Source organism: Podarcis erhardii, assembly GCF_964252035.2.
Source record: "Podarcis erhardii genome assembly, chromosome: Z".
NCBI lineage: Eukaryota > Metazoa > Chordata > Lepidosauria > Squamata > Lacertidae > Podarcis > Podarcis erhardii.
Window position 1 is genome coordinate 33,250,343 of NC_138504.1, and position 22,410 is coordinate 33,272,752.

Consider the following 22,410-nt stretch of genomic DNA (forward strand, 5'->3'; position numbering starts at 1 on the left):
ACATTAAGCGGGTTAGAGGCATGTGCCCCCTGCCCTCTCCTCCACCAGGGCAGGTCCTCCTCCTCCTGCTCGCTTGGGTCGTGCAGGCCTACCTAATTTTTGCATGCAAGCCCGGAGTCTCTCCTCAAGATTTGACACTCTGTTCTGAAGCTCTTCGTAGTCATAGGCGCCAATCTCCTCCTGGAGCTCGTTAAGAACTGACGTCAGATTCTGGACCTCCTCTTTAAACTGCAAAACCAATTTGGCATCGGCCTTGTACTCCTCCAACACAGGGATCAGGGGCCTAAGCTCCTCCATTTTCGCTTTAATCGCCTGCAAGGTTAAAATAAGCTTGGTTTCAATGCTCTGGTCTGCAAAAGCCCTGCTCACCCCTCGCCTACCTCTAAGAGAGCTGCCTGCCTGGGATGTGCTTTCTCCAACACTCTCACAACAAAAGACCACCATTATTATTAGTATTATTAACGCTTGCTGAGTAGGGGTGGGGGTGGGTGTCCAAATGTGGAAAGGATATATAAATATAAATATATTATATAATATTAAACAGTCTGGAGCACACCATCTTATTTGGGAAAAAAGGCCTTTATTTAGAATTTTTTTCTTTTTTTTTTTTTAGAATGCAACATCTTAAGGTTACATGCTTCAGTCACATACACAAATTCTTTTTTTCCCTTTTCCATAAATTAATAATAATAATAATAATAATAATAATAAATAAATAAATAAATAAATAATGCATCAACAAGGATTTTTGCAAAACTAGTCATGAAATGCATCTCTAACAGTTTACATGCAAAAGTTAGAACTCTCGGCTGTTTGCTGGAATAATGGTGCTAATTTGCCAAAAAACGGAAACAAAAATAATTAAGAATAATCAAATGAAGAGGAAATCAAAGGATGGCGGGAAAGGCTCTCTGCTTTCTGCTTTTTTTTCATGGTTACATGGAGGGGGAATGAACGGCTTCTTCAGTCAGTGCGACATTGGGTGTTAAAATTTCTTTTAAGTTAGCCCTGAAAGCAAGAAAATGAGAGGCGGTTGAACAGCTAGCTTGCTAACCTCCTTAAACAGACAGCAGCTATTAACAGACTGTTTCTTTTCTTTTTAAAACATGAATTAATCAATTAAGACAAAATAAAATAATGGGTTCTGGTCTTCCTAACTGTGCTTGACTCTCAAGCAAGCCCGGTGGGTTTACTCAGAAGTCAATGCAGTTAGCGGGATTGCAATCTGGAAAAACAGGTGCCCACCCCCAGCCCACCCCCAAGAAAAGAAAAACACTTTAATGACTTGGGCACAGTTACACCCTATGTTTAAAACACCGTGATACTATTTTAAACAGCTATGGATTTTCTAGAAACTGTAGTTTGTTCAGAGTGCCGAGAGTTGTTAGGAGACACCCCTCCCCCCTTCTCCTCAAAGGGCTCCAATTCCCAGAGTTCCCTTGAAAGAGGCATTAACTGGTAAACCACTCTGAGAGGAGACTAAGGGGGCCTTTTAACTACTCTCAGCATACCCTTAACAAACTAGAACTCCCAGAATTCTCTGCTTAAAGTGGCTTTTGTCATGCTTTCAGTGTATGGTGTGAATGGGATCCTTCTCTCATCCACACAGTGACTTTGTCAATGGTAGGGTTGTAAAGGGGAAAGGACCCTGAGGTTTAAGAGGTCCCTCTCAAAACAAAACAAAAAAACCCTTCTAAATTCAGTTGTGGAAGGGTCAATAGCCAGTCTGAGCGGCTGGACAATTTCCTTCCTCCTCTAAATGAATACATTGGGGAGTGAGTGAGTGTGTGTGTGTGTGGGGGGGGGGAACCTTCCAATGATTTCACATCATGACTTTTATGTAAACTGCACTATAAGTGCACAGCCCTGCATCCTTTCTATGAGAAAAGATCATAACTCAGTGATAGAGCATCTGCGATGCAGTCCTAAAATGGTTTGGCTCTAGGCACCTCCAGGTAAGAGGAGATTAGGATTCCGGTCCTAACAGTTCTGGAAGAGGGGCTGAATTAAATAGGAACATAGGAAGTTGCTTTATACTGAGGCAGACCATTGGTCTGTCTAGCTCAGTATTGTCCACACTGACTTAGCAGTAGCCACTTAGACAGGGGACTTTCTAAGCCATAATAGGAGATACTGCTAGGGAGCTGTCTGCATGCTCTGCCACTGAGCTACAGCCCTTCACACACAAACAAAGGTTCTAGCGCTCACAATTCTGAAGAGAGGGCTGAATAATCGGAATACAGGAAGCTGTGGGATACTGAGTCAGACCACTGGTCTCTCTAACTCAGTATTGCCAACACTGACAGGCAGCAGCTCTCCAGGGTCTTAGGTAGGGAATCTCTTCCCAACCCTACCCAGAGAAGTCAGGGATTGAACCGGAGCCTTCTGCATGCAAAGCGGATGCTCTACCAGTAAGCTAGTGCCTTTCTTTTGACAAGGTTCTAGTCCTCATGGCTGTGAATAAATGGTTGAGTCGATCGGAACATAGGAAACTGCCCTTTTCTGTCATTGGTACATCTAGCTTAGCATTACCTACACTGACTGGCAGAGGCTCTTCAGCGGTTCAGGCAGGGGAACTTCCCAGCTTTAGCTGGGGATTGAGCCTTGGACCTTTTACATGCAAACCAAACCCTCTACCTGCTGAGCTAAGACCACCCTCCCCCCGCCCCAAAGGCAGCTCAGTCTCATCCCCTGGGCAAGAAGCAAGCTCACCTTGAACTGTCTGGCCAGGTGCTGCTTGTGACTCTCTTCCACTTGCTTGAACTTCGACTCCAGGCCTCTCATCTGGTTCTCCATCTTCTCAACGTACTGTAGATCCCGCTGGGTCCGCCTGTCCAACACTTCTATTGACTGGGACATGTTTTGTACCTGAGCAGAAAGGTGGGTTGGAGGGAGGCAGGTCAGGGACACACAGAAGATAAACAGAAGCAGTTAACTTGAGAAGCAGCCAGTTTCCCACCCCCGCCCCACAAGCACAGCTTCAACAGACAGGTGAATGGAGGAAAAATAGTGAATATGTTTCTACTTATGCTTGGTACTCTAATGGACAAATCCATGCTGATCAGTGGCTATCAGCTGGAAGCCATGTTCCCTCTGAATCACAGGCTTTTAAGAGAATTGGACAGATTAAATTCATGGAGGTCAAGGGTTTCAATAGCCATAATGGCCATGTTCTGCTTCCATGGTTGGAGGCAGCAATGGTTCTGAACACCAGTTGCTGGAAACTACAGGAATGGAGAAGACACTTGTGTTCAAGTTCTGCTGGGGGGCGGGGCTTCCTCTAGTGGGCATCTGGTTGGATAACAGGATACTGGACTTGGTGGGCCATTGGCCTGATCCAACAGGACATCTTTTCATAGATGCCCATTGTGATAGAAGAACCTCCATGCCCACGGAGTATTAGCTCTACATACCAGAGAATGGGGAACATCTGGTGAGTGTTCTTGTTGTGGGTGCCTACTGTGAGAATTGGCTGTTGGACTGGATGGACTGGATGGACTCCTGGTCTGAACTTATGGTGCTGTTTCATTTTATTATCCATGAAATTGGTGAGGATGCAGGCACTACCCACAGAGCTATTGCCCTTCCCCTAAAAATTAAGGAATATTCTGGTCCTCATAGTTCTGAATAAAAGGTTCAATTAAACAGAAAGCTGTGTTAGTAGGTAGAGTCAGGCCACTGATCCAAGTACTTCAGTACTGACAACACTGACTGGAAGGATTTCAGACAGGGGTCCCTCTCTCAGTCCTACCTGGAAATCCCATTGGGCCTTGAACCTGGGACCTTCTGCATGCAAAGCTGTTGCTTTACCATTGAGCTACCAACCTTCCTCTAAAAATAAAGCAAGATTCTAGTCCTCATGATTCTGAATAAGCATGTAGGTGCTATGGCCCATCCCCAACGTTCTTATAATCAGTTAAACTCATAATCTTTGGTGCAAATGAGGACAATCATGGAGCCTCTTTTTTCATTCTTCTGTTCACTCACCTGTCTTCTGAAGCAGAGGAGGCGATTCATTACCGCCTGGGTGTGTTTGACTAAGAAGAATGTCTTCACTGTAAGGTGAATGATCACCTCTTCATTTACACCCGACAGTCATCGATTGCTGGATACAGATAAAGCGGGAACCCCAGCGATAGAGACAGTTGCTAGGCACCATGAACTCACCTTGATATATTACAGCATCAATCACAAGAAGAGACTCAGGAAGAGGTGGGTGCCATGTAAAAAGCCATCTAATGAATGAGACCAAGGCTGGCTATGCACCATTCATTTAAAGAACCCCACCATTAAAAACAAAAACAAATAAACATGGGAACTGTGGTTTCTGAAGGGTGCTTGAAATTGGCAGCTGTGGTGGGTAAACTATAGTTCCCAAAATTCTCTCTCTCTCTCTCTCTCTCTCTCTCTCTCTCTCTCTCTCTCTCTCTGTGTGTGTGTGTGTGTGTGTACATGCTTCTGCATGCTTTAAATGTATGGCATGTATGCAGCCTGATTTTATACACTTAGGCTGTGTACATAACACACAGTACATAACATTTCTCAGCTTTTCCTCATCCTGTATTTGTGTAGCTTCTAATTCCTGCTTAAACACAGAACCTGACATTTTCCCCATTGAAATTCCTTTTGTTAGCTTTGGTCTGGCTTGTCAATAGCTTTCTTAAATTGTGGTGCCCAGATCTGGACAGAGTATTCCAGGTGTGGTCTGACCAAGGCAGAATAGGGAGGTACTATTATTTCCCTTGGTCAGGACACTAGATTTCTTTTGATGCAGCCTGGAATAGCATTCATTTTTTTTGCTGCTGCATCACACTGTTGACTCATGTGAAGCTTGTTATCTACTAATACCCCTAGATCCTTTTCACATGCACTACTGGCAAGCCAGGCACCCCCATATCATATTTGTGCAACTGGTTCTTCCTGCCTAAACATAGAACCTGACATTTGTCCCTATGAAATGTTACTTTGTAAGATTTGACCCAGTTCTCCAATCTTTTAAGGACATCTTGAATCCTAATTCTGACTTCGGCAGCATTGAGTACCCCTCCCAGTTTGGTGATATCTGCAAATTGGATGAGCATTCCCTCAGTACCTTCATCCAAGTTGTTTACAAAGACATTGAGCAACAATGAGCCCAGGAATACTTTTAATGTTCGTTTAATCCAGTTCTGTATGCAGCCTTCATGCTTTGCAAACAGCAGAGGGTTACACCCCTTCATAGAAATGTCAACTTTCTATTAAAAATGTTGTGAAAAGCCACTCTAGGAGATTCTCTCTCTATGTTTGAACCGTGTGTGTGTGTGTGTGTGTGTGTGTGTGTGTGTGTGTGTGTGTGTTTAACCACCTTCATTTCCATTTGTTACAGATCTGCCTTGCTATAACAATCCACTAATAGTATGTTATACTTTCAACCTCTCCAAACATAATTAGATCTTCCTTTTCCTCTTTTTTGCAGTTCTCTGTGTGTGGGAGGCTGATGAACAAGTGTCTCTATTCTGTTCTTTAAAAGCAAAAATGGTGATGTGGAAATAGCATAAGGAAATCAACACAAGAACATCAAAAGAGCCTGCTGGATCAGGCCAAAGTAGGCCCGTTTGGTCTAGCATCCTGTTCCCAGAGGGGTCAACCAGATGCCACAATGAGAAGCCCTCAAGCAGGGCCTGAGTGAAATAGTATCCTCCAGTTCTTAAGCCCCAGTGTCTGGTATTCAGAGGTAGACTGTTCCTGGGCATGGAGGTTCTGCTATCATAATAGGCCTCCATAGGAAGATCCCTGCTAGGTCAGGCCAGGGACCTATCTAGTCCATCATCCTGTGCTCACAGTGGCCAACCAGATTCCCACTGCTGCCTCTGAATATGGAGGCGGAGCATAGCACTTTGTGTCTAGTAGCCATCGATAGACTTCTCCTCCATGCATTTGTCTAATCCTCTTTTAAAGTCATCTAGGTTGGTGGCCATCACTGCCTCCTGCGGCAATGAATTCCATAGTTTAGCTATGCATTGCATGAAGAAGGACTTCATTTTATCTGTCCTGAATCTTTCAGCATCCAGCTTTGTTGGATATCCACAAGTTCTATTGTCATGAGAAAGGGAGGATCCATTTTCTGTCATGGGATCCATCACTTCTTGCAAATGGGATGGGGAGAAGGCACCATATTATCCTTCAAAATGCCTTCAGCTATGGGATCACCTCTGTCACACACCAGTCTCCTGGGAGGATAATCCCCCCTCTGGAAGTATAGTACAAGCCCCCACTCTAAGGCTAGTCCATCTTTGATCATTCATAGTTAAGCTTGCTTTCCCTTCCCGGGGGTTAAGCTATGCTAGCCCTGCTGCTTAAAACGTCTCCATGAAGTATGGTGTGATTTTTCGTAATACAAAAGTTACAAGAGTCCACCTTTCTTCACAGAGGATTTGGCCTGCTGGGTGGCTACGAACTCTAACAATTCAATGGAACCTCCATGCTCAGGAGAACTATACCTCTGAATATCATTCGGAGGCTATTGTCAGTGGAAGGACATAACCTCCCAGAAGTAAATGGCTGTCCACAGTCAGAAATGGAGTGTTCATTTAAATCAATGGTTCCCAAAGTGGGCAGTACACCCACTGTGGGGAGATGGGATTACCTGGGATGCACTAAGAGGCAAGCGGTTGGCAGGGACGTGCTGGAGGGGTAAACGACTACCAGACTTTAAAAAGCTGATATCAACAGATCAAGTTCACCAATTTTGTTGAATTAATTAAACTAAATACTTTTAATTGGATTTTGAATAGGTGTGCAATTCATGGAGACTGCTTTGAATTTTATTGTTATTATCTTCCTTAGTGGTTCATGCAGATTGCTATTCTGATTTTTTCTTTTTTGTAGGGTATGGTAGGGGGCACAGGGGATGACTGGTGGCTAGAATTTTTTTGGGAACCAGCAGCTCAAGTGGACTTCAGCTTGAACCTATGCAAGGATTCAGAAGTATAGATTCAGAAATTCTGGACCAGCTAAGATTTACTTCCAGTGTTGGAGGTAAAATAGATAGATATATAGATATGGAAATATTAATCAAATCCTGGCAGATAGTCTTCCAAATGCCAGGGATAATGGTATCACCCACAAGAATCCAATTAATTCAAAGGGAGGGGGGGCAGAAAAGATGTCATTTCATAAGAATTTATGCATGATCAGTGGAAACCATTAAGCAAAGAATCCCTAGATCCCAAGATTATATCCCTTAATAAGATTCTTCTGATCTCTCTGCCCTGCAGGCTATTAAAATCAGATCACGTGAGTGTTGGTGTAAAATATACATCGCTACATATCACAACTCCTTTTTTTTGGCTAGCATTTGATGTGGGCCATGCTGTTATCTTACTCTAGCTTTTCTTTAATGTCAGGAGGAGAGAGACAACAGCATGGTGCTCCATTTTAATTTTGCTTCCTTCCTATGGTTTTTTAAAAATATATATATCAGGGAAAAATTGGGCTGACTGGCTCTCTGAAAATGCTAAAGCATTCTGTGAATGGAGAGTAATGAAACCATGCCAATTGGCGATGTGATGATGATAGTAATACTCACCCACTCCTGTTGCTGATTTATTTGGGACAACACCCAAGGCTTTGATCTTTTCACGGTTTTAATTAACAAGAATGCATCAGAGTGCCTCAAGCTTTCAAAAATATTTTTTCCTGCGGCTTTCAGCACCGTAACATCCAAGCATAGCGAATTAATGAAAGCAAATTAATTGATCCCTTCCACAGCCAGAACAAAATTTGCTCTTCCCGGTAAGTTTCCCCTGCAAGTTTTTAAATGTCAGATATTCCCCCTAGGTAGATGCTCCTGGGTGCTCAGGTATTTAAAATGTGAGAAGAACCCCATGACATGCAATTGCTATGTTTGAAATTTGGCAGGGTTTGGCAGCAGACATGCATTGGTATTTAGAGTTTGACCGTGGAAGGGTTATATCTCATAAAAGGTACCTGCAGAAGGGAGAAGGCCAAATCCTCTATAAAGATATCACAATTCAGAACTGGAGAAGGGTGTGTGTGTGTGTGATTTTATGCATTTTTTTTGCTCATAATTTCATAATTACCCAGGTTTTCACCCATACAACTGGACTTGGTATTATGTTCAACCAATATAATTCTACTGATCGAATGCAAGAATTTCAAAATTGTGAACTGTGAACCTTATGCAAAGATTAAACATTTTAGCCATTTTACCAACTGCCTTTTTCTCAATCAGTTGGTTTAAATGAGATAAAATTTCAAATAACTGACATTTTATACACTGCAGGGAGAGTTGTTGGGTGACATTCAGGATGACTCAGCTGGAACTCATCACCAGTTTTTCTATTTCCTAATATAATAATAATAGACTTTTTTTAAAAAAGGAACAAGTTTCCAACTTTCAGCCCCACCAATTAATCAACTAAAGTTGAGTTGATTAACCTACCACTGAAGTTCATTAAATATTGTATTTCTGGAGTGAAGTAAGGATGGGAGACACAACCCTTTAAAAATGCATGCAGGTCCCGCTATCGGAACACTAATTATCTGCAATTCAGTTACCCGAACATAAAGAATTACCCTGAAGCCATGCTCCAGGCATAGCTGATTCACATATTTGAGCAGCAGGAGTTTGCCCACTCCCTTGTTTTTGCATTGCTGGTCAACAGCAGCCAATTCCAGGCAGAAACTATGGAGAGTGGCAGGGACAGATCCCGGATGAGAAATGTTCCCACGGGAAATAAGGGAAATAATCAGCTCATGACATGAATGCTTGCCTAGCGAACAGGATGCATTGTGCTTGGAAAGGGGGACCTGCAAGATTAATCTACTACTGTAGTTCATTAAAGATTATAGCAGTAGGTTGGTGGAAGGTAGAGGGACATAACCCCCTGTTGTGGTTGTTTTTTGTTTTTTTTAAAAAAGCAAGTTCCACCAATTAATCAACTTAAAACTTTAGATGATTAACCTATCACCAAAATCCATTAGAGGTTGTAGTTGTGGGGCAAGGCAAGTGTAGGGAAACAACACATTCAAGCTGAAGTTCTGTTACAAATATTCACTCCTCCCCCCCTCCCCAAAAAACAAGAGAGCAATTGGGCAATCTTTATCTCAAATCCATACTTGGTTATGCAGTAGTTAAGCTCAGCTCCGTTTGCATCCCAGAGTAGTCATTACGCCCTCCCACCCTCTGGGTCTTCCTGGGACACCTGGTTACCTTTTCTAATAGCTGCCGCAGTTGCTTCGTCCTGGCGTCGCGCGAGCACATTGTCTGTTGGGGGGCCACCACTGTGCATATACACCGCCCTTCGCTGTCCTGAGCAGAACTGTAGACCTGCCAACTTTCTTCTGGGTTGGTAGGCAACACCTAGTTTGGCATAGGTGAAGGAAGCATAAGAGAACACAGAATAAGAACCTGAGAGATGCATCAGACCAAAAGGGACCCATCTAGGCCAGCGTCCTGTTCTCACAGGGGACAAATACCCCACAGAACCTAGGAACTGCCTCTGGACTTGGAGGTTCCATAGGGTCCATAGGAACATAAGAAGAGTCTGCTGGATCAGGCCAATGGGCCATCTAGCCTAGCATTCTTTTCCCACAGCAGCCCACTAGATGCTTGTGGGGAACTGGCAATGTGGGTGGATGCATGAGGGATAGCCCTCCCCCCATTCTCCCCACATACCGGAGAGACAGACAGTAGGGAGCTAGATAGAAAGTCGAAAGGGGAGGACTGGCAAGATAAGGAAATGGATCAAAGATTGAAAGAAAGAAAGAATGTATGTCACCATTATTACCAACTTCTACTGTGGAGATTAAAACAACCACACCACATTTTTTAAGCCAGGTGGGGTAGGGTTTGTCCTTTTTTTATTTTATTACAAGATGGACAGCTTTAGTCCATCATGTTCTTTTTATACTTTTGGTGTTATTTTGAATTTTGTATTCTGTTTATTTCATGTTGTGAGTGACAATTCAAGCAAAGGACGATAATTATATAGAGAAAGAACAAAATTCAAAGTATTACACATCCAGATGCTACAGATAAAAATGTTTAGTAACTACAGTGTTCAGAGTACAGACATCATCTCAGTAATCTATTCAACAATCCTATAAGGTGGGCCCAGGGGCGTAGCTCGGGGATGCCAGAGGGGCCATTGCCCCGGACGCAGATTTTTGAGCTGGTGCAAAGCAGCCCCCCCATACAGGCAACCCCCACACGGCCCGGTCCGGTGCTCCTCTCCTGATGTTGGTGGAACCAATGCTCGTGGAGCAGAGCACTGGGACAGGCCATGCTGGGGGTCCCAGTGTGGGGGCACCTGCTTTGCGCCAGCCAAATGCCACCTCATCTGGCCAGGCTCCCCTCTGTGTGGGTGGGCACACTGTGCCCCTGCTTGGCTCCAGGGTGGGGCAGGGTCGCTCTGATGGGGTTGGCTGCAGTGCCACAGCTGGTTCCTTCACCCTCTTTGCCCTGCCTGCACCTGGCACACATGCACCCTTCCGTTACATATGTGCCTGCCCCAGGCGCTGCTTGCTCTTGCAACACCACTGGGTAGGCCAGAATTCTTTCTTGTCCCTGTCTTGCGGCTGATGGTGGGATGTGTGGCTTTGGGTGTGCGGGTGTCACTCATTTAAGACCACGTAAGTGAACTCAACATCGGCTCCCTTGGCCAGTAAAGCGAGATGAGCGCCGCAACCCCAGAGTTGTTCGTGACTGGACTTAGCTGTCAGGGGTCCTTTACCTTTACCTTTAAGTGAACTCATGGGAGAAGTAATGTTTAGAGCCTCACAATGCTTCAAGCTGGAGGGAGGGGGCTTCTGAGGTCCCTCCTTGCCCAACACAGACCCATCAATCTCCACATCTAACATTGCCAAGAATTTAAGAACATAAGAGGAGCTCTGCTGGATCAGACCAAAGGGGGGCCACGTAGTCTAGCACTGTGTTCTCATAGTGGACAATCAGACAGTGGCGTAGCATGGGGGAGACTAGGGGGGCCATGGCCCCGAGCGTACAACTAGGCACCCCTACAGCTTCTGTTAGGATTTCTGTCCCATCCTGCAAAGGTGACAGAGCAGCCCGTCAGGGGCTGCTGCCACTGCCCATACAGGTTCTGGCAGGCCTCATCCCTGGCTCTCCTGGCTTCCATGCCTGTTTGCAAGGGGTCTCTGAGCCCTAGAGCCCAGCCTGGCCTCACCACCCCGACCCCAGCAGAGGCTGGCAACCACAGAGGCACTTGCTTTTCGCTCAGCAGACTGTGCTCCCCAGACAGCAGCGGGAGCAGCCCAGGCCCACGGTGGGCAGGCACAGATGGAGGGAGGTGGGAAGGGAAGACCCCATGCAGCCTGTCCCAGCGCGCCTCTCTGAGGACATTAGGGAGATTTGCCCACCAAGAGCTGCCTTGGCCAGCCAGGCTCCCCCTTGCGTGGGTGGGCAGGCCCCGCTTGGCTCTCGTGGCAACCCATGCTATGCTGCTGCAACCAGATGCCTCTCCTGGGAAGCCTGAAAGAAGTATTTGGGTGCAAGAGCCCTGTGGTTCCCAGCAACTGGTATTCATGGACACACTGCCTCTGATAGTGGAGGTAGAAGAGCTCTGTAGCTGGTTCACGCCATCTAGTCCACCTAGTCCAGCCTCCTGTTCGCACAGAGGCCACCCAGATGCCCATTATGGGAACCCCAAAAGAAGGACCCCCAAGCCAAGGAGACAAGTAACTATACAACCTTTAGAAGATACCTGAAGGCAACCCTGCATAGGGAAGTTTTTATGTTTAATGTATTATTATTATTAGTTGGAAGCCACCCAGAGTGGCTGGGGCAACCCAGTCAGATGTCCGGGGTATTACTACTACTACTACTGGAATAGGACATCCCTATTTCATCAGAGAAATGTAGGAGGGTATGAACCTGGTTGTTTAGAACCCAGTGCTCAGATAAACTGGGCAACTCCCACCTTTCCATTTGCAATCATTCACATTACTGTTTATTGTGATTCTTTTAGAATGGACAGAGAAACATCTTGTCCAAATTTTCCAGGTACTTGGAGTTCCAGAGAACGGCTCTAGGGACTATTTTTGTAGCTCTGTAAATAATTAACCACTTTAAAAGCATCTTTATGGTCAGTCTGTTTCACCAAAGTGGGTGGGGAGGGGGGGAGGAGAAGGAGGAGAAGTAAAAAAAATCCTACAAATGAAAATAGTTCCTTCCACATTTAATCTGTATGTTTCAGACAAGGGGAGAGAGGACTGAGACCCCAGATTCTGCATTCCCTTACCCAAAGAGCTGCTGCCAGCCAGAGTTGACTCCAGCTTGGTGCCTTCCAGATGTTGTTGGACTACACTGAGGTTTTATACAACCAAGCAGTATATACATTTTATGAAATAAATAAACTACAGCTCCCACCAGCCCCGACAGCCAGAATGGTTGATGGGCAGGGATCACTGGATCATATAATTGTGGAGTTGGAAGAGACCCCAAAGGCTCATCTAGTCCAACCCGCTGCAATGCAGGAATCATAGCAAAGCCATCCCTGACCCAGCTTCTGGGACACTGGGATGTATTCTGCTTTCACACACTGTCTCCCCTTCCCACATCAACACACCCCTTCCACCCCCATCACAACATTATCCTGCTTCAGTAACAACACACACCCTTTTGGCACTGATTCCAAAGAGTCACGTTCTCTCAAACTCCCCTTTGTCTTTCTCACCTGGAAATAGGAAGACAATATCTTAATAGAGTCAGCATGGCATAGTGGTTAGAGGGTTGGACTAGCATCTGGGAGACCAGGGTTCAAGCCCCCTGCTCAGTCAGGAAACTCTTACACCAGTCACTTACTCTCAGCCCAACTTACTTCACAGGGTTGTTGCGAGGATAAAACAGGCAGGAGAACTATACACCTTGAGTTGCTTGGAGGAAAGGTGGGATACCTACCTAGTTAATAATAATAATAATAATAATAATAATAATAATGATGATGATGATGATGTACTTTTCAAATCCAGGGGCTCACATATGCAAGAGCTCTGGTCCTTTTGCAAATTACCCAAACCACACCTTGAAAAGATATCAGACCCTTCTCCACCCACATTAGACTTCTGCTTTCTAAAATAACCTAAATCCAGGAAACTGGCTAACAAAACGACACCTTAAATCATAGCCATAATGATCACAACTGAGAGATTTCTTGGGGGTGGGGTGGGATTTCATCTGAAGAGTGTGGAGGGAACAGTCTAAAAAGAGTTTGGGTAGCAGATTCTTCCCTCTCCTCTTCCTGACCCTGAATAGATCATTAATCTTTCCTGCTCAGCTGAGACATCCACTGTAAAAATGGCACATCAGCCTCAGCAACAGGGAATATTCCCAAAAGCATATTGGTTTCATAGAATCGTAGAACTGTAGAATTGGAAGAGTAATCCAGCCCAACCCTCTGCAATGCAGGAATCACAACTAAATAATGCCTGACAGGTGGCCACCCAACCTCTGCTTGAAAATCTCCAGTAAAGAAGTCCACCACCTTCCAAGGAAGTCTGTTCCACGGTCGAATGGACCTTACTGTTGGAAAGTTCTTCCTAATGTCTAGTTGGAATCTCCCTTCTTCTCACTTGAATCCATTGATTTGGGTCCTGCCCTCTGGAGCAATAGAAAACAAGCTTGCTCCATCGTTCATGTGGCAGGCATTCAGATGTTTGAAACTGGCTATCATATCCCCTCTCCTTCTCCTCCAGGCTAAACATCCCAAACTCCCTCAACCATTGCTCATAAGGCTTGGTTTCCAGACCTCTTATCAATTTGGCCGCCCTTTTCTGCACACGCTTCAGCTTGCTTCTTTCAATTTTATTTGCTCTAATCCCTTAAAGAGCCAGTGTTTTAACAGCAAATACAGGACATGGTGTTGTTGGTTGCTGTTGTTTTTACTCCCTCCACACACACAAAGATTTACAGCTGCTTTATAAATCTTGTGTTTCACCCCCTATACACACAGTAATTGACCTAGTCAGCAATCATTTCTGAGCAACACACACACACCCCATATTGCAATGAACAGCGTGATTTGCAGCAGAAATCTGAGCATCTGTTTGCTCAGAAGGACGACTCACTGTTTTTGATGGGGCTTAATCCAGAGTCAACTGCACCCTGCCATCTTAATTCCTGGACAAAAACTACCTCCCGTTTTGAAGATGAAAAAATAAAATGAATTGCTGCATAAATCAAGGCTGTTCCTTCCTATATCCTTCATGCCTCTTTTTGGGGGATGGGGTGGGTGGGAAGGGAATGGTGGTGATGGAGGAGGAGACAGGTGGGAACTGGTGGGCCCCATCACACTTCTCCACCTGTACACCGTTTTCTTGCACAACATCATAAGGTGGCTATTAAAAAACCACCACAATTTTGACATTGCACAGGGCAAGAGATTGATAAACAGGAAGGAGGAGAATGAACATGGTCAGCCACAGTTCACTGGGCTTACAATTAGGGAGACGGATTATGGGGGGGTTCATGCTCTCAGCCACAAAGTGCTCTCTCCCCCCACCAGCAAAGCACATCACAGACTCCAAACCCGCTGCATTAAGTCCACTTGTTAGACCAACACTAAGAGGATTCCCCTTAGAGTGGGTATTTCAATGCTCCCCACCAATCACAATCACCACTCAATCCATCTTTCCACACACCAATTTTATTTTTATATGGGACATATAAGCGTGCACAGGACTGGGACCCTGATGCAAGCTCTCTTTCTTTCAGGCTCGCACACTGTCTTGCTCCACAGTGTACTTCCAAATCTCACCCCAGAACCTGCTCACACATGAAGGTGAACAAGCCATTTCTTGAAAGAAGTATGAATGAAACTCTGCATGCAATAGGGTTGGGTCAGCATTGTACATGACTGAATACATGCCATGCATTTAAAGCATAGTCCTTCCTTGGATGATCCTGGGAACTGTAGTTTGTGAAGGGTGCTGAAAAAGGTCACCCTGTGGGGGATAAAACTACAGTTCCTGTGATTCTGTTTTTTTAAGGGGGATTTCTGCATTGTTTGACGTGTGGAAGCATATTCAGGTGTTCCAAGATCTCACTTGATGTTTCAGTCCTTGGATGGTATGCAAACCATCCCTTCATTTAGAGAGTGCTGCATCAGGTCATATGTGTGGACAGATGCAAAAATTGGGTACCACATTCTCCTCCCTCTGACTCTGATGGATGGGATGAAGAGGAGAGGGCAGAGCCCCCTCCCCCGCAAAACACTGCTTGCTTTTTCTTTTTTTCTTTTTTAAAGAGGATCCTCAGCTACTTCCCAATCTTAAGACACCCAAGGACTGGACGAGGAGGAAAGAGAGCTGAAGTCTTTGAAAACCAAAATGTCTAACTGTAGGCAGGACTGCTGATGGTCAGGGCATTGCTAAGGACTCAAAGCAGTGAGGCCTGCAATGGCAAGCCTTTGTATGAAATTTGCATCTGATGATCTACAGAGGGGGGATTTAGGTGGTGGGAGGCGACTAAATGGTGTGTGTGGGGGGGTTGTGTGTCTGAAGCCATCCACCCTATAAGCAAAGTTAGTATTTTAAGACAACTTTGCTTACAGGGTGGATGATTTCACACACACTCACAAACACACTCACACTATTTTAAGTTAGAAAGGGAGGAAGGGAGTGACACAAGATATATGCCCCTCTCCAACTCACTTGCTAACAAGACTCTAATGGATTGAATGCAATATGTCTGTCTGTCTGTCTGTCTGTCTGTCTGTCTGTGTGCCTGTCTCTGTATGTAACCTTCCCTATTGGGTAGATGCCTGCCAAGTTGACCACAGGTGGCAGAAGGTGATTTACACACTTCCAGCCAGCCAGCACCCACCCTACCCTCCTAAAGGTGTGTCTCCTAGGAGGAGAGAGTTTGGAGGCTCCCAGTTCTGCAAGAACCCACCCATTTGGGGAAAGGCCATCATAGCTTAGTGACAGCGCTTGCTTAGCATGCAAAAGTTCCCATGTTTGACCCTGCAACGGCCTCTTCAGACAGGACTGGGAATGTCCCTGGCAAAAACCTGGGATAACCTCTTCTAGTTAGTTCAGGCAGGACTGGTCTAGAGGGACCAAGGGTCTGACTAGCTCTTAAGGTTAATCAGTGGAAGAACATCTACTTTGCATGCAGAAGGTCCCAGGTTCAATCCCCTGCTTGAAACCCTGGAGAGCTACAGCTGCCAGTCTGGGCGCTGCTGAGCTAGATGGCCCAAGGGTCTGATAAGGCAGCTTCCTACATTCGCCAGGAGCAGCTATTTCTTAATGGGTAGAGCATTTGCTTTGTATGCAGAAGGTCCCAAATTCAATTGCAAAGGTCCTCTGCCTGAAACCCTGGAGAGAGCCACAGCTGCCAGTCAGTGTGGACCCTACTGAGCTCGATGGACTAAGGGTCCATGTTCCTCTGCTGCTCCTTCCTCCCCGCCCTCTCCCAAGCCCATCCCCTGTCAAAGAAAGGGGCAACTCACCCCAGTGCTCCTGTCCAAGGTGCCGGAGGCTGCAGTCAGCTTGGTGGTGTTGAGCCCTACCAGGGACGGCAAGGTCTGGGACATCCAGTTGGTAATCATGGCCATGGTGCTGAGGACCACGCCGATCTTCAGCAAAGGCACCGACATCGCGTCGTCGGGGGGCGCCTCCACCTCCTTCCTCCTCTTCTGACTCGCCCCTTCCTCGCCTCGACGGGCAGCCCGGCCGCCGCCGCCTTCATTCTGAGCCGGGCTCCATGCTTCGCGCCAGGCTGGGCTCCGCCGCCCACCAGCCACCCAAACCAGCCGGCCAACCCTGCCACATCCCGCTCGCCCTGGCGCCTGGCAACCTGGTCCCTACCCGGTGGCTACTACAACCACCTCTTAGCTCCCTCTAGGCTTCCTGGGCGCTCCTCACCCGCTCCTGGGCGTCGCACCAGGCTGATGGTTCAGTCAGGAAGCTCTGCAAAAAAGCAGGAGATTGAAGAGACGGAGACGCAAGGGGCGGAGGCTAGCGGTTCTGCTTCTGTTCGCCTTTGCAAACCTGGACGGCGCCCGCTCTGCAAAAGCATCCCCTGTTCCTGCGCCTCTTGCGCTGGCTCTGCCTGGGCGAGCGGGGCGGGGATGTAACGGGTGGCGGAGAGAGAGGGTAGGAGGAGCCGCCGTGCCCAGCAAGCGCAGGCTGGTGTTAAAGCATCCTTCTACTCTGCCGTCCTCCAGAGCCCACCTTCTTCTCCGTCCCTCCCTCCTCTTCCCGCCCGGCCTTTTCTGACGCCCGCTGACGCCCCCTGGCGGCATCCAGCAGCAAAGAAAGGAGGGGACCGCAAAGTACCTCTCTTGATAAGGCGCGGAGAAGAAATCCTGCCTAGGAACTGTCTCAGATCAAACGGGAAGGGAAAGGGGAGAAAGAAAAATCCAGCAGGGATCCAACTTCCTTGCATCAGGAGGCAGCAATGCTTCTGAATGCCAGTTGCTGGAAATCACAGGAGTGCATTGTTGTTGCACACAGGTCCTGCATGTGGGGTACCTGGTTGGCCACTGTAAGAACAGGATGCTGGACTGGATGGGCCATTGGCCTTTAATAGCAGGGCCTTTCTTATGGAAGTCTATTGTGATAGCAGAACTTCCATGCTCAGGGACACTCCACCTCTGAATACCACTTGCTAGGAGATGCAGGTGAGGGGAGTTGCTGTAGCACTTAGGTCATTCCCATAATGGGCATCTGGTTGACCACTGGGATAATAGGATGCTGGAGCAGATGGGCCACTGACCTTATCCAGCAGGGCCTTTCTTATGGAAGTCTCTTGGGTTGGCAGAACCTCCATGCCCAGGGACAGTCTACCTCTAAATACCAGATGATGGGGAACAACAACTGTGGAGTTTCTGTTACACTAAGATCCTGCTTGTGGGCTTCTTTCCATTTGGGCATCTGGTTGGCCACTGTCTGGAAAGGATGCTGGGCTAGATGGACCCTTTTTGGCCTGATCCAGCTGCAGGGCTCTTCATATGTTCTGCTCCCAGCATTGGAGGCAGGATGCCTCTGAATACCTGTTGCTGGGAATCACAGGTGGGGAGAACTGCTGTTGTGCTCACGTCTGTCTTGTGGTGGGCATTCCATTGGGGCATCTGCTTTGTAACTATAGGAACAGCCTGGTGGATTAGATGGGCTTCTGTGCTGATCCTGCAGCCAGACATCCCCACTGTTGGAGACAATATACCTTGGGGGGGGGGTCGTCTCTAGCTCAGTTGGTTAGAGCATGGTGCTGATAATACCAAGGTCACAGGTTTGATCCCTGTATGAGACAGTTGCTTATCCCTGCATTGCAGGGGGGTGGACTAGAGGATCCTCAGGGCCCCTTCCAACTCTGTGATTCTATGCTTCTACTTGCTGGGAACCACAGGTAGGGAGAATGTCTGTTGCACTCAGGGGCTGGCCTGATCCAGGTGCAGGATTCTTCTGTTGTTCACGTCCCTCCCTGCAACTATCATTCCACCCTCAGCAACTTTAAAGTCTCCTGTTCCTTAAATTCAAAAATCCATAATTGGACCAAGAAATGAGCCCAACCAAAATTTTGCCAAAGATCACGCAAGCATCTTAATTTCTCCAAATGGCTATGAACATTTGATTCAGCCCAAGGGCCACTTCCCCTCATGATTGACCCTTCCTGCAAGTCATGGGCGGTTCGAGAGGAAAAAGTGGGCAGTTCCACAGACGTGACACCTGCCTTTGCACAGTTGGTGACACACCCCAGTCATGCAAAAGTGCACATAAGGGATGGGAGAGGATTCTGCCAAAGTCAGATTCCAAAACAGACTGACATGATTCAATCTGGTCTAATCATGAGCTGTATTGGATCATGAGTTCTCGTCAGGATCTGCAATCCTGCTGTTCTTTTTACATAGGAAGTTGCATTATACCGAGTCAGACACAAAGCTCTAGTATGTAGCTCAGTACTGTCAACACTGACTGGCAGTAACTCTTTCCTGGGTTTCAGTTGTGGAGAATTCCCGGGACTACCTGGAAATGTGACCAGAGGACTGAACCTGGGACTTTCTACATGCAAACCAAGCACTCTGCTATTGAACCGTACCCTGTCTCATAAAAAGAAAGTAAGATTCAAGTCCTCATAGTTCTGAGTAAAGAGCCGAATCAAATAGCACCATGGGAAGCTGCCTTCTGCTGGGTCAGACCAATGGTCCACTTGCTCAGTATTGTCAACACTGACTGGCAGCATTGGCTCTCCAGAGTCTCAGGCAGGGGACTGTCTGGAGATGCTACTGGGGACTGAAGCTGTGGCCTTCTGCATGCAAAGCACATGCTTTGCCACTGAGTTATGTTCCTCAAACAAGGTGGTCTGGGAGTTACAGGACCGGCTGGTATTTTCCTTACACACACACACACACACACACACACACACACACACACACACACTACAGCTACCTGGTGAGGCACCCATTGACTCTTTTGATGCATTCTTAGGTTGGAGTTGATGACCCTCTGGGTCCCTCCTAACTCTATGATTCTGTGAAATGAAGCTTCCCCACTGAATTAATCATTAAAGATCAGAAGCCCCAAATGTCACTTTAGAGTGTCCCTCAATGCCAACATCAAACTCTTTCTCTACTCTCCAGATACCTGAAGAAAAGGCTGCAATCCTACACCCGTTTCCCTATGTAAGTCTCCATGAACTCCTTAGGGGCTAATATTTGCTGAAGTACGTGCAATATTTTGCTGCGAAGGGAGAAAGCACGGAATAATAATTCATTTTCTTCCTTTCCAGGGGCCTGCTCAAGAAGACAAAACAAAAACAGTAACCTCCCCTCAAAACCCAGATGTTCAGAGTTTCTGTCCTCTTTGCAGACAAAGGATGGTAAAGGAGGGGTGACACACATCTGCCACCAGAGATGTTGAGGAATTGCTGGGCTCTGGTGCCACCTTCTAGAGCAGACTGGAATTGCAGTCTCCCCCCCCCAAGGAGGTGCCGCAGTTAGAAGGGGTGAATTAAATAGGAACAAAGGAAGTTGCCTTATGCCAATTCAGAACTTTGGTCCACCTAGCTCAGGGTTGTCTACGCTGACTGGGGGTGGCTGTCCAGGGTTTCAGGCAGGGAATTTCTCCCAGCCCTACCTGGCGATGTCATTGGGGATTGAACGTGGGACCTTCTGCATGCAAAACGGGTGCTCTGCCACTTAGTTATGGTTCTCCCTCAAAACTAAGATCCCAGTCCTTATGATTCTAAATAAACAACCTGTTCCCAGACTCTGGAACGCCCTCCCCGGAGAAGCCAGGCTGGCTCCCTTTATTGCTGGTTTTTTTGCCGGTAGGAAAAGACCTTCTTGTTCCAACAGGCTTTTGGGAACTGACTGCTTTTAATGAGGTGGGTGGTGCTGTGCTGTTTTTATTGGGACGGTCTGTATTTTAAAAAATATATCATATCTCTGTATATGTCTCTCCATATTTCTTTAGCTATAGCTATCTCTCTTTCTCTGTGTATATAGCTGTAGATTTAATTTCATTAATGTTTAATTGATTTTTAATGATTCCCCCCATGTTTTTAGCTGTTCTTATTTTAGCTGTAAGCCACCTTCAGTGCCTGTCTGGAGAAAAAGATGGACTATAAATAAATATAATTGCATAGGCTATATATATATATATATATATACACGCTGCCTTGTTTTGAGTTGGCCCGTCGGTCCATCTCTTTCAGTACTGCCAACACTGACTGGCAGCATCTCTCCAGGGTTTCATACAGGGGACATTTCCAGCTCCACCTGGAGATGCCACTGGGGGATTGAACCCAGGACCGTTTGCATGCAAAGCAGATGCTCTACCATTGAGCTACAGTTCCTACCTGAAAAAAGGGCTATATTCATAATTCTGAATAAAGGAATGAAGAGTTATTTACAAGATATAATTTTTTTTAGCATTTTTGTTTTTAGCTTGTTATGCGTTTATTGTATTGTTATGTCTTAGTTTTACCATTGTAAACTGTTTCGATATATATTATTTTTGTGATATAGTGGTATATAAATAATTTATGATTAAATGTGTAAATAAATCATCATAGGCAATTGCCTTCTACTGTCCTGGATCCACATAGCTCAGGATTTCTTGCACTGCCTGACAGGGACTCTTCAGGTTTCAGACAAGGAATCTCTCCCAGTCTTACCTGGAGAGGCAGTTGGGGATTGAACCTGGGGTGTTCTGCTCCACCACTGAGCTACAGCACCTCCCTTTTGGGTTCTTGATGCCCATTGATTTCCCTTTAATAAAGCCTTTGCATAAACATCATGGTTTATGCATTCTTTCTGGACAGGCTCCTATGTCAATTCTTTGTCAAAAAAGTGGTGCCCACACCTGGATGCAGAGCTCAAGGACTAATCTGACCAGCACCGAATATGAATGAAACTATGGCCTCTCTTGATCTGCACACGACGTTTGTGTTAATAGAGCCTTAAGATTGCTTTAGTAACTGCTGCATCACACGAATGGCTTATGCTCAACTTGTCTTTAGATGCTTATATTAATACTTCTGCAGAACCAAATCTTCCCCTTCTTGTATCTCTGTGTGTGATTCGCATGTGTACAGGGCTTTGATTTTGAGTTGATTTATTGCATATTGCAATACACGTAAAAAAAGAAAGTCTCAAAAGTTCTTTACAATATATATATGATAAAACATAACAAAACACAATGCAATAAAAATCGTATTATGAACACACAAGCCTGAATTGAATAACTGTAACAATAATATACTATGATTGACAGACATGGCATTGTTGGTGGTGACACCACTGGGGTGCTAACCAGCTGGCTTTAACCCCTGTCAGGGCCTTTTCAGTGCAAATTCCTCATTTGTGGCATGGCTTCCCTGGTGAGGTGTGCCTGTCTCCAACATTACTGACTTTCAGGAGGAATTTTTAAGTGTTTTTCTTTACCCAGGTATTTGATGGCTGAGAAAGACTTTTCTCTGCAGCCCTAAAACAATTGCCTGAGAGAATGAATTCTAGGATCATCTAGTCCAACCCTCTCCATTGCAGGAATCACAGCTAAAGCGCTCCTGACAAAAGGCCATCCAATCTCTGGTTAACCCCCCCCCCCCCAGTGAAGGAGAGTCCACCACCTCCCGAGGGAGTTCATTCCACTGTCAAATGGCTCTCACCCCCAGAAAGCTACAGTCATACTTTGGGTTACAGCCGCTTCAGGTTGCGTTTTTCAGGTTGTGGACCGCCAAAACCCAGAAGTACCGGAACGGGTTCCTTCCGGGTTTTGGTGGTCGTGCATGCGCAGAAGCACTAAATCGCGCTTTGTGCCTGTGCAGAAGCGCCGAATCGCAACCCATGCATGTGCAGATGCGCCACTGCGGGTTGTGGACGCTGCGGGTTGCAAACGTGCATCCCGCACGGATCACGTTCACAACCCAAGTGTCCACTGTATTCC

At 46.3% G+C, this 22,410-nt stretch overlaps 1 protein-coding gene and 1 long non-coding RNA gene across 4 annotated transcripts in view; one reads left to right on the forward strand and one right to left on the reverse strand.

Annotated features, from left to right (window-relative positions):
• LOC309333646 overlaps window positions 1-22,410 on the forward strand; it is a 222,008-nt gene that overhangs the window by 108,087 nt on the left and 91,511 nt on the right. The gene's annotated exons all lie outside the window — the stretch shown is intronic.
• OLFM1 (olfactomedin 1) overlaps window positions 1-22,410 on the reverse strand; it is a 48,876-nt gene that overhangs the window by 9,752 nt on the left and 16,714 nt on the right. The window contains exons 1-4 of one of the 2 annotated variants that reach the window (XM_081847150.1): window positions 16,473-17,173; window positions 9,215-9,364; window positions 2,713-2,868; window positions 93-312 (exon numbers count right to left, since the gene is read on the reverse strand). In XM_081847150.1, the coding sequence (XP_081703276.1) occupies window positions 93-312; window positions 2,713-2,868; window positions 9,215-9,364; window positions 16,473-16,619 (673 nt within the window). In that variant the 5' untranslated portion in view covers window positions 16,620-17,173. Of the gene's footprint in view, window positions 1-92; window positions 313-2,712; window positions 2,869-9,214; window positions 9,365-16,472; window positions 17,174-22,410 lie in introns of those variants that run through there. The other variant, XM_081847151.1, reaches the window with a different exon arrangement.